This window comes from Doryrhamphus excisus, chromosome 17, assembly GCF_030265055.1.
Source record: "Doryrhamphus excisus isolate RoL2022-K1 chromosome 17, RoL_Dexc_1.0, whole genome shotgun sequence".
Taxonomy (NCBI): Eukaryota; Metazoa; Chordata; class Actinopteri; order Syngnathiformes; family Syngnathidae; genus Doryrhamphus; species Doryrhamphus excisus.
In genome coordinates this window covers 13,599,751-13,612,523 of record NC_080482.1, presented here as the reverse complement: position 1 = coordinate 13,612,523, position 12,773 = coordinate 13,599,751, and the positions used below count along the sequence as shown (strand labels likewise).

General features: G+C 42.4%; 1 protein-coding gene across 8 annotated transcripts in view; it reads left to right on the top strand.

The window, feature by feature from the left end:
- LOC131105049 (thrombospondin type-1 domain-containing protein 7A) overlaps nucleotides 1-12,773 on the top strand; it is a 191,724-nt gene that overhangs the window by 81,915 nt on the left and 97,036 nt on the right. For all 8 annotated transcript variants that reach the window (XM_058052757.1, XM_058052755.1, XM_058052751.1 and 5 more), the window contains exons 3-4: nucleotides 476-724; nucleotides 2,564-2,748. In XM_058052757.1, the coding sequence (XP_057908740.1) occupies nucleotides 476-724; nucleotides 2,564-2,748 (434 nt within the window). The remainder of the gene's footprint in view (nucleotides 1-475; nucleotides 725-2,563; nucleotides 2,749-12,773) is intronic.

Sequence of the window (12,773 nt, the reverse complement as noted above, 5' to 3'; positions counted from 1 at the left end):
TCCCAAAGTGACCTTCTGTTTGTGTGAAATGGCTTTGAGTTTGCTTGATGCTGAAGTGGGCGGCACGGCGGTCGAGTGGTTAGCGCGCAGACCTCACAACTAAGAGACCAGGGTTCAATTCCACCCTCGGCCATCTCTGTGTGGAGTTTGCATGTTCTCCCCGTGCATGCGTGGGTTTTCTCCGGGTACTCCGGTTTCCTCCCACATTCCAAAAAAAACATGCTAGGTTAATTGGTGACTCCAAATCGTCCATAGGTATGAATGTGAGTGTGAATGGTTGTTTGTCTATATGTGCCCTGTGATTGGCTGGCCACCAGTCCAGGGTGTACCCTGCCTCTCGCCCGATAGGCTCCAGCACCCCCCGCGACCCTTGTGAGGAAAAAGCGGTAGAAAATGAATGAATGAATGATGCTGAAGTGAAACCTCACTGTGGCCGACATAAGAAGTCATTGCTGTTTCTCCCGTCTGTCCGCAGCCTGTGCGTCCAGCGGGAGGCGCTGCTCACCATCCAGTCCTGCGTCCTGTCCAAAGACTGCCAGGTGAGCGACTGGAGCGACTGGGGCCTCTGCTCCAAAGCCTGCCCTGACCCCGCCTCCCCCCGAGGCAATCATACCCGCAGCAGACAGGTGCTCCAGTTCCCCGTGGGTGACGGCGCTGAGTGTCCGCCGCTAGATGAACGGGAGCCATGCGAGCCGGAGGGTGACGCCATGACACCTTGTGCTGCGTGAGTCCAGTTTACAGTGGTGCTGATGACACGCCTCCTATATGTGTGTGTGTGTGTGTGTGTTCAACATATGGAGATAGATTAGTATGAGTGTCTGGGCCTGTGCCAAATATAAACACAGGAGACAAATAGAGCCTCTCACACACACACAATATCAGAAGTGGAAGTTTTTGTTCTAACATCACGTCACTTGTCATTGACTCCAGTAGAGGACAAGAAGGTAGGACACATCCTGTACCACTACTAAAAATATCTACCGTAATACCAAAATGTCACTCGCGTGAAATATTAGCTCTTCTTTTAGGATGCAGAGTCTTTTGTTTCTGTGCCACCTGACCATCTTTAAGGGTTCTTAAGTAACAATAGTAGAACCGGGGCCCCACGGTGGTCTAGTGCAGTGATTTTCAACCACTGTGCCGCGGCACACTAGTGTGCCTTGAGAAATTGTCAGGTGTGCCGTGAGGAATTATCCAATATCACTTTTTATAATTAACATTTATTAATCATAATTTGCATATATTATGTCAATATCCACATATACGTGGACCCAAATATTCCAATTGCATTTGGTTTATTTGCTCAGACGGAAAGAATCTAACCTTTGTATATGCCTCATTCCGAAAGAATAGTGCCAATCCGAATGAATATATAATGGGATTAACAGGGGTGGAATATTCCATTCCCCAATCCGATTGAGGTATCTTGTAGCCGCTCAAACGGAAAGTTGTCAGGGTGCGTTTTTCTTCTTCTGTACTTTATTGGCGGTTGGCAAGCAGCTTTCGTGTGCATTAGCGCCATCTGTGGAACAGAATCTAAACCCTTCTATACGCCATCCATAAGTCCATAAGTCAAAAGAAAATATAGTATATCTATATAAAACATGTACCGAGTTGAATTGTAAAATATTAGCAAGCTTAAATTTGATCCTTTCCTGGTTAAATTTATCATATCGCATGCTCAGATATGACGTAACACGTAGCTCCAGACGTTCTTCAGTTTTAAAAATGGAGGCCAGCAATCGGCACTGGACTAAGCAAAGTTTGTTTTTGATCCAAACTAAATTTCAAGACTGGACAAACGAAAAACTGGCAATACGGAATTATTCCAACAAGTGAAAGAACAACTCGGGGAAGTCGGTATCACGTGATGTTGGTGTTTACGCCTTACTGGGCATGCCCTATTGACTAGTCTGGTTGATTATAGCGACGCATGTAGACAAGAGATTGGAATATTCCTTTCCATGGATACCATTGTTTCCGGAAAAGTCATTCGGAAAGAGAAAAACTCCTCATGTAAACATGGCAAGAGTTGAGTGTCTGTGGTGTAAAGACTGGCAGAGCAATGTAATATCGGTCCGTGTGGCAACACCTACCTTGTTCCTCCTATAGACTTAGTGATGTTTTCCAATGTAAAAAAAACGTGCCGTGGCTCAAAAAAGGTTGAAAAACACTGGTCTAGTGATTAGCATGATGATCTCACAGTCATGGGATCATGGGGCTCATATCTTTCTGTGTGGGTTTTCTCTGAGTACTGCAGATCCCTCCCACATTTGAAATATATGCATGTGCAGTTAACTAGAGACTCAATTGGTGTGAATGTGAGTGTGAATGGTTGTTTGTCTATATGTGCCCTGTGATTGGCTGGTGACCAGTCCAGGGTGTACCCCGCCTCTCGGTAGAGAAAACGGATGGACAGGATGGTGTAACCGCAATGCCAGGATGCTGGCTGTCCATTTTGCCCATAGAAAGTCATGTCATGTCAACAGAAATAAGAATCAATTCCGGTGTGAAACTGTTGCAATCATACATACATTTTGCTCTCCTTCTTTCATCTTCTCAGCTACACCTGGAGGACCACAGAATGGGGCGAGTGCCGAGTGGACTTGTTGCTAAGCCAGCAAGACCGTCGGCGTGGCAACCTGACGGGACTTTGTGGTGGAGGTCTGCAGACCCGAGAGGTCTACTGTGTCCAGGCTAATGCCGAACTCCTGAAATACATCAAGGATGTCAGAGAAAAAGACAAAGGTAAGACATCAGATGTCAGAAGAGGGGGCCCAAAAGGAACACTCATCGGAGAAAACACAGCATTTGGAAGTCCTGTTTACTCGTTTATAGACATCATGTCATTCCAGGTTATAAGGCTGCACACCAGTGTTGTCGTTAGCCCTATTTTAGGGTGGTTGGGACTCCAAATGTTGATTTAAGACATTCCTATCAAACATTACTAAGTCTTAGATCAGTGGTTAGCAATATTTCAGCCCAAGATCCCTTGTCGCACCCATGAGATTTAGCAATCTCCCAGGTAAGGCCCAAAGACTGACTGGTCAATCGCGATTGACTAAGATGGTCATGAGGCAAACAACCTATCGAAATCTATAAAAATACAGTATCAATCCAATCCAATCCAATCCACTTTATTTATATAGCACATTTTATAAACAGAGTTTCCAAAGTGCTGCACAGACTAGTAAAATTAAAAAGTAATAATCCAAAAACTAAAAGATCATTTAAGAAATAAAATAGTAAACTAGATGTTAAAATATTAAAAACAAGAAACAAAGCAATAAAAGTATAAAAAAATAAAACGAATTACAATAAAAACGAAGAACTAAAAGACACAGGACCATATGACTCACTCCGAGTTAAAAGCCAGAGAATAAAAGTCCAAAAACCAAATGCAGTCATCCGTCATTTATCATATTAGTTGGTTCCAGACCCACCTGTCATAAGTAGGATTCCTTTATAAGTACAATATTTTTTAGCACAAAAAACCTTTATACAACCTTTAAAATATGGTTGTTAACATTATTAGAGCTCTCTATACATGAACTAGCACCCCTATAGTCACCTTTACACTCCAATTACCTAATATAGTAGACACAATAAGGGAAATAAGACATTTAACAAAATAATATACTTATGTGTGTTGCTGTAAATGTGTTCCAATGAAAGGGGAGCGGAGTGGGGATCGCGCAGGAAGTCATATCGTGGCTTCAGAGTTTTGGTATCTTCCAACAGTTACAGCAGTAGCACTTGTTGGGGATTATTGTGCTTGTGGGGAGTTCATTGAAATAAAATAATCAATAAAAGTCTGGTGATCGAACATTACAGTAAGATTATTGACACCAGTGATCAGTGTGGAATAATACACATTCTTACAACATCTTTGAATGCATCTTCTCACTGCCTTATATTTGCATTTTGCTACATTTAGAAAATGTTGTGCTTGAAAATGCTTAATGTAGGGAAAAATACATAAAATATGCTTAAATTTGCATATATATTTTACTAAAAAAAGGCCAAACACAAAACAGTTTATTAATTCATATTTGAAAAATTTTGTGAGCGGATGAGTGGTTAGCACGCAGGCCTCACAGCTAGGAGACTCGAGTTCAATTGCACCCTCTGCCATCTCTGTGTGGAGTTTGCATGTTCTCCCCGTGCATGTGTGGGTTTTCTTCGGGTACTCCGGTTTCCTCCCACATTCCAAAAACATGCTAGGTTAATTGGTGACTCCAAATTGTCCATAGGTATGAATGTGAGTGTGAATGGTTGTTTGTCTATATGTGCCCTGTGATTGGCTAGCCACCAGTCCAGGGTGTGGACTGAAGACATCTGGGATAGGCTCCAGCACCCCCCGCGACTCTCGTGAGAATAAGCGGTAGAAAAGAAATGTTTGAATGAGTGCAAACTGCAAAGAGGTGATCACGGTGCTACAAAAGTTGGTTTTATTTCGGTAGCACTGTGACAAAGGGAGGTTATTCCTCTAGACCGAGTGACATCCCGTTGCTTATGTGTCCAATATGCATTCATCGAGGTGCAGCCCGAGTTGAGGCGTGACCTGCTATGACCGCTCAGTGGTCACTAAGGCGTCAAAGGTCAAAGATCCGGTTTAGTGTTGCCTGTCAGTCCAGTTTGGAGTCAAAGCCACCCTCTTCCACGTGGCGCTAAAAACATTAGAGCAGGCTAAGTTAACACAAGCAAGCGCGTTCGCTTGCGTCGGAGTCTGAAAGATGAGCTGAGATTTTGCCCTCACATGAGCAGCATGACAGCGATAATGAGTGTGAAAGAATGTGTATTTTAGGAACATCATGCCGCCTCATAGTACACTTCATTAGACACACATCTCATGTGAGCCAATGTACTGCAGTGACCAGGTGTCCTATTTTCCCTGGATATCCCTTTTTTTCCAGAAAGTCATGAAAATGTTTTATTGTATTGTTTAATTTATTTTTTGCTGCCATAATATTTTATTAGGCGGCACGGTGGTTGAGTGGTTAGCGTGTAGACCTCACAGCTAGGAGACCAGGGTTCAATTCCACCCTCGGCCATCTCTGTGGGGAGTTTGCATGTTCTCCCCGTGCATGCATGGGATTTCTCTGGGTACTCCGGTTTCCTCCCACATTCCAAAAACATGCTAGGTTAATTGGCCACTCCAAATTGTCCATAGGTATGAATGTGAGTGTGAATGGTTGTTTGTCTATATGTGCCCTGTGATTGGCTGGCCACCAGTCCAGGGTGTACCCTGCCTCTCGCCCAAAGACAGCTGGGATAGGCTCCAGCACCCTCGTGACCTTCGTGAGGAAAAAGTGGTAGAAAATGAATGAATGAATGAATGAATATTTTTATTATTTACATCATTACATTGAAATGTTTGTGTGAGCTATTTATCACACAAATATTTTATCAACATACCCGCAACCCGAGTGAGGATAAGTGGCATCGAAGATGGATGGATGGATTTACTTCCAGACATTTTAAAGTTATTTTTGCAGTATTGAACCATATCAGAGATATTATTTTTACCAGAAATATAACATGTAACCGCACTTACTGAAGTTGTGTATTTGGTTAAATATATTTTTATCTCTCCAAGCGTAATTTAACTGTATTAAAAGGCCAGGCCAAATGTCCTGGTTTTTGGTCAGCAAAATATGGTCACCTTACTTTCATTGGTATGTTCATGGATGCGTGCACTGCATCATCCTGAGCAGTGTTTAGAACAGTGGTTGTCAACCGGGGCGGCACGGCGGTCGAGTGGTTAGCGCTAGGAGACCAGGGTTCAATTCCACCCTCGGCCATCTCTGTGTGGAGTTTGCATGTTCTCCCCGTGCATGCGTGGGTTTTCTCCGGGTACTCCGGTTTCCTCCTACATTCCAAAAACATGCTAGTTTAATTGGTGACTCCAAATTGTCCATAGGTATGAATGTGAGTGTGAATGGTTGTTTGTCTATATGTGCCCTGTGATTGGCTGGCGACCAGTCCAGGGTGTACCCCGCCTCTCGCCCAAAGACAGCTGGGATAGGCTCCAGTACCCCCACGACCCTCGTGAGGAAAAAGCGGTAGAAAATGAATGAATGAATGGTTGTCAACCGGTTTGGATGCGGGTTTGAACCATCACCCATCAATGACTAGCGGCGTTATAAATGCAAACATTTTTCAACTCGAACTTCTGTACTAGCTTATATTTAAAGGGACCGTTCACTCAACATGAGATCTTGTCTCTTGCTTTGTGGCGCATGACACACATTTGAGTCCCGTCCCACCTGTTGAAAATCACTCTTTTGCCATACGTGGACTCTCTTGTTTAGCTCAATAAAATAAGCAGATGTGCCTAATTAAGTGTCCAATGTGAGCGTACATTGTAGCGTCTTGCAGTGGCAGCAGCAGCGTATTGCACGTCAACGTGATACAAAATTTCAAAGTAAGATGAAGCTAAAAAGGCTGCATGTAGGCTCTTCAATTATTTAAAAACATTTTCAGCTGTGCAAGTTTTTTTTCCTAGAATGTGAAATGACTCTAAAGGAATCTTCAGGCCTCATTTCCGTGGCAGGCCTCATTTCCATGTTCATTAACATGTTGCCTTGCTGGTAATCGTGTATGTTGATAGCATCCCTTGTGAGTCGTCTTCAGTCGCGTCAGTGGTTAGAAAACATACATCTTACGTGCTTAAGATCAGCTATCGATTCAGGCTTGATGATATAAATAACACACATTCTTTTGAGACATCAACACAAGTGTCTGTGTTGTTTAGGAGTGGCGGACATGTTTTAATGGCCTGTTGACATGGAAAAGCACTTTGGACCTCCACATGTTTGCCCTCGTTCATAAACACATTATATATATATATATGGGACTGTCTGTTTAACTTTGCTTGTTAACACACCTCAATATCCTTTATTCAAAACATATTTCTGGAGTACTCCTTCTCGTGCAGTCCACCTCCAACCGAAGAGATTTAGTCATTCATTAACCGCACCCTACAGCCAAGTAACTTCTAAATTCTTTCAGCATGATCAGAAGTCCAAAGTTTTTTGCGATAGTTAGCATTCTCATCTGCCTTTTGGGCTCGCAATGTTTTGTAGGGGAGAAACTTGCAAACATACAAAGACTACAAGCTGGCGATGACACAGGAGATACAAAGGAGACTGACAATGGTCTACAGCCAATCAGGAAGCAGAAGACAATGAACGGTGCAGACAGACGAGAGAGGGAAGAAGGAGACATTCAAGTTTCTACACTGCAATTTTTCAAGGGCCAGGGACTACTATTGCACACAACAAAAAAAAATTCACAACAGCGTGTCTGTGAAAGGTGAACCACGTTAGAGCGAAGGAACACTGTGTAGGATTTTCTTTTTTCCATCTCGTAGCACACAAACTGTGATGCGTTCAAGGACTGACAAACAAAGTGCATTAATTTATTTATTTAATTTATTCATTCATTCATTCATTTTCTACCGCTTTTTCCTCACAAGGGTTGCGGGGGTGCTGGAGCCTATCCCAGCTGTCTTCGCGCGAGAGGCGGGGTACACCCTGGACTGGTTGCCAGCCAATCACAGGGCACATATAGACAAACAACCATTCACACTCACATTCATACCTATGGACAATTTGGAGTGGCCAATTAACCTAGCATGTTTTTTGAATGTGGGAGGAAACCGGAGTACCCGGAGAAAACCCACGTATGCACGGGGAGAACATGCAAACTCCACACAGAGATGGCCGAGGGTGGAATTGAACCCTGGTCTCCTAGCTGTGAGGTCTGCGCGCTAACCACTAGCTACCGTGCTGCCCACAAACTTTTAATGCTTGACAAAAAACATGATCAACTCCATGAAGCATTCAGTAGATACTGTGTACAAATGCAGAAACGCTGAAGCTGAACTGAAATGAATTTTAGAAATAATTTCAAATGTATTCCTCAACGTAGGATGGAACCAGCATTCGTGTTGTTGGGTGTCGACCTTTGTACTGCCTTGGCCATGTGGAATGTTACGGTACAGTCGACACTACAGCCTATCCCAGCTGTCTTTGGGCGAAAGGCGGGATACACCCTGGACTAGTCGCCGGCCAATCACAGGGCACATATAGACAAACAACCATTCACACTCACATTCATACCTATGGACAATTTGGAGTCGCCAATTAACCTAGCATGTTTTTGGAATGTGGGAGGAAACCGGAGTACCCGGAGAAAACCCACGCATGCACGGGGAGAACATGCAAACGCTAACCGGGTTAAATACATGAAAAGTGGTATTTTAGTGCTCACACAACTAAACAAGGATATAAACTGTACTCTAGCATGAAAGTAAGTATTGCTGCTGCGGGCTCTTTCTTGTTTGCAACATAAAAAAAACGTAGTTCTAAACATGTCTGCTGTGCTTTTCATTTTCACTTTTTGCTTTGTAGCTTCAACAATTGAAAATTCATAAATGCAAAGTGTGCCATTGTCTCGTTGTCACGTGTACTCAAGCAATGCATGACTCTTGCAGCACACACCTAGATGAGCAAAAGGTGTTATCTCTCAGGAGCAGCAGTCAAGGGACGGGGGTGGGTAATCTCCCAGCATCCCAGTCAGTGAGTCAGAGAGGGAACCAGTCTCATGCATAAATAAACCGTATCAAGCATGCAAAACACCCCAACACACTCCCTCCAGCCAAACTTCTACTAAAGAAGCTTACCGCCTCCTGAAATCTCAACTTTCATCTCCACGGGGGGAGTCACTGTGCGCTGACCTGAGATCAGATCTCAGAGGTGGTCACGCGGCGTTCTTCCACCACCGAGAATACACACACACGCACACCACAGCTGTGTTGTAGCAAAAGTACAGCAAATGGTCAGAGGTGGATCAGTCATGGAATCAGTGAGGGCCTCATAGAGAAAAGATTGAAAGGTGCAGCACCCACATTTTCATTCATTCATTCATTTTCCACCGCTTTTTCCTCACGAGGGTCGCGGGGGTGCTGGAGCCTATCCCAGCTGTCTTCGGGCGAGAGGCGGGGTACACCCTGGACCAGTCGCCAGCCAATCACAGGGCACAAACAACCATTCACACTCACATTCATACCTATGGACAATTTGGAGTCACCAATTAACCTAGCATGTTTTTGGAATGTGGGAGGAAACCGGAGTACCCGGAGAAAACCCACGCATGCACGGGGAGAACATGCAAACTCCACACAGAGATGGCCGAGGGTGGAATTGAACCCTGGTCTCCTAGCTGTGAGGTACGCGCTAACCACTAGACCGCTGTGCCGCCCAGCCACATTTTCATTCATTAAAATAAAAATCTATCCATATGCTTAAATCAGACTCTCTGAGATGTGGGCAGACATTTAAAAAAATATATATCCTATTTATTCATGGCTTTTCAGGTGATCAGGTGATCAACTCAGTCCAACACAAAATGCTTATTTGACATACATTTATAATTACTATTCTAATTCAGCACGTACTCAAGGGGACGTCTGCTGCACTCTAAGAAGTAATTCAGAGTATCTGTTGACACCACTTGATTTAATACATAAATGCAATGTAAAAAAATGTAATTAATTGATTTAGATAAACTTGCTCATTTTATTTTTTGAGTTATGTTCTAATAATAATGTTGGCTATTACATGAACTTAATTTAGCATGTCATATACACTCAAATTTTATTAACAAAATTCAAGTTGCCATGACTTAATAAAATTAGCTTGGCAACAAAATTTCTCTCAACATTTTCTCTTAACCTTTCCATTTTAAGTTCCATCTATATATATATATATATATATATATATATATATATATATATATATATATATATATATATATATATATATATATATATATATATATATAAATATATATATATAGGTACTGCTACTTAAAAAGCTGTGTGCATTGTTATTATAATTAAGTAGACAACAAATTAAACTACTTTGAATAAAATGATTAAGTCAGTTCACTTAACATATTTTTTTGAGTTACAAACTTAAAACTTGTCCCTATGACAACAATTATTCAGTAAGCATTACTTAAATAAGCTTTGAGTGAAGAGGAAAAGCTGATTCGTGCAACGCAATATTGTTTGTTGGTTCAAAGCAATTTCAAATTAAGTTGTCATAACTAAGAAAGACGTATGGAAACTGTTGCGTTGATTTTTCTTGTTGAGGCTAAACATTTATTTTTTGAGTGTGGAGTGCCTGTAGCGCAGGGGTGCTCACACTTTTTCAGCATGCGAGCTACTTTTAAAATGACCGAGTCAAAATGATCTACCCACTACAAAAATGCAAAACATCTATTTATTTTCAAATGTATTGAGGATTATTTGTACGTACAATGTATGTTGATGTACCTTACATAACCAAATGAGCCAATATTGCAAAACACACATAATTAACTATTAACATTTTTTGTAATTACCTGAGTTTACTTTGATGACTTGCACTGAATTGAACCAGCCAGGGATGCATAGTCCGGACAGTAGCTGCTGATAGCCAGCCTCAAGCACACTTCCAAATGTTTATCAGTCATGGATAATATCCGTATCATAATATCCGTATAATATTCCATATCCGTATATGTTTTTTTTTAAGTGATATGTTTTTTGCCTTTTTACTTGGTCCAGTTTTTGCCTTTTTTACTTGGTCCAGCTCCTTCACTCATTTTAGTGACCATAAACTTTAGCGAGGGCTTAAATTCTCGCAATTCGCCGACTAGCTTAGCACTTTGCATCGTTGTTTACGCATGGGCGGTGACCTAAAGGTCAAAATTCAGTTGTCATCTGACTGGTTGTCCTGTATGTCAATCAAGTAACGGGGATGGATGATAGGCTGACATCGTAAGTTCTGCTGCACTTAGAGACGTTGTTTGATTTGATTGGTCACCCGAAGGGCAACATTCACTTGTCATCTGAATGGCTGCCCTGTATATCAATCAAGTGACGGCATTGATGCTGGGATGATATTTTTTTAATGTCACGCCGCGATCGACCAGCGATCGACCAGTACCACCTCCGCGATCGACCGGTAGCTCGCGATCGACTTAATGAGCACCCCTGCTGTAGCGTGTGTGATGGAGAAGTGGAGGGGCGCCTAATCAGTGAGTCAGTGCCTCTCCTATTGAGTATATAATTTACACATACATGCAAAAACAGCTGTTAATACTCAATAATTCCCCCCCATCGCTTTGGGGCCTCCTCTACTGTACATAATGCTTATCCACTTTTTGTGCCAATGGCTAAAATAAATAAAAGCCTAAATTTATGCTTTGTATTGTAGATGACATGTTGTTTGTTTCTTCTTACTCTTTACCGCTGTTGCTATTTTTGCAACTGAGTCACATTTTTGTGGGCTTTAACATAGTCCAAGTTTTGCAAGTGTGCATCCCAGGGGTCCCTGCACACAAACCCAGACGTAAAAAAAACACATGGGGGACATTTTAGTTTGCAGATGCCATTTTGGGGTTGGATTTGGACTGTTTTCACTTCTGTTTTCTGTGACAACACCATCATTTGAGGTGGGTTATACCTATACAGTAATTGGTTCTAGACATGACCGTGATAAGTTAATTAATTTATGAATTAGTATTTTGGTAGAGCATATAAAACCTGTTACGACCCTATAAATACGTGTTGTAAGACTTTTAGAGCCCTCTAGACATGAAATAACCCTGATAGTCACCTTTACGTCCATATTGCCCAGTATAGTACAATATTTTTCTAAAAGGCCATTTAAGACATAAGTAGGCCACACGGCGGTCGAGTGGTTAGCGCGCAGACAGCTCACAGCTAGGAGACCAGGGTTCAATTGTCACCCCTTGCATGTTCTCCCCGTGCTTGTGTGGGTTTTCTCCGGGTACTCCGGTTTCCTCCCACATTCCAAAAATTGGCCACTCCAAATTGTCCATAGGTATGAATGTGAGTGTGAATGGTTGTTTGTCTATATGTGCCCTGTGATTGGCTGGCGACCAGTCCAGGGTGTACCCTGCCTCTCGCCCGAAGACAGCTGGGATAGGCTCCAGCACCCCCCGTGACCCTCGTGAGGAAAAGCGCTAGAAAATGAATGAATGAAGACATAAGTAAGACTGGTACTCTTGTGTATTGTTGATAAATTGGTTCCCTCTGGGATCCACATGACCAGTGGACAGGAAGGCGACATCGGGGGTTCAGAGTTGAGTTTTAGCTTGGCTTGGGTTGCAGTGGTAACAGAAGCCCTTGTTTTTGTTAGTAGGGATTATTATGCCTTTTGTGAGATCATTCAAACCTGCAATAACGGCCTGTTGTTCTGGCAATCAAGTCCAGTGTGTATGTGTCTTACTAAATTATTAAAGTAACATTACTGACAGCTAGTGACCAGTGAAGAATACTACAACGCATCTTTGAATGCGTCCTCAAAATACTCTGTTTGTATTTTACTTCATTAATCAATTTTTATACTTGAAAATGCTTAATTTAGTCAAACAATATATAACATTTGCTAAAATATTCTTATACTTTTACTAATAACAAATATTCAACCACAAAACAGCATGACTTGCAAAATAATATATATTTTTACCAAACTATAATCGAGTAAAGTAGTGAAATATGAACAGCGAGGTGGCGCCGGACAACTGTACTTTGTACAAATCAAGAAGGAGCTGTGGCCCACAGATGGACACCCAAGCCACAGACTCATTTTACCACTTTTTCCTCACGAGGGTCGCGGGGGTGCTGGAGCCTATCCCAGCTGTCTTCGGGCGAGAGGCATGGTACACCCTGGACTGGTCGCCAGCCAATCACA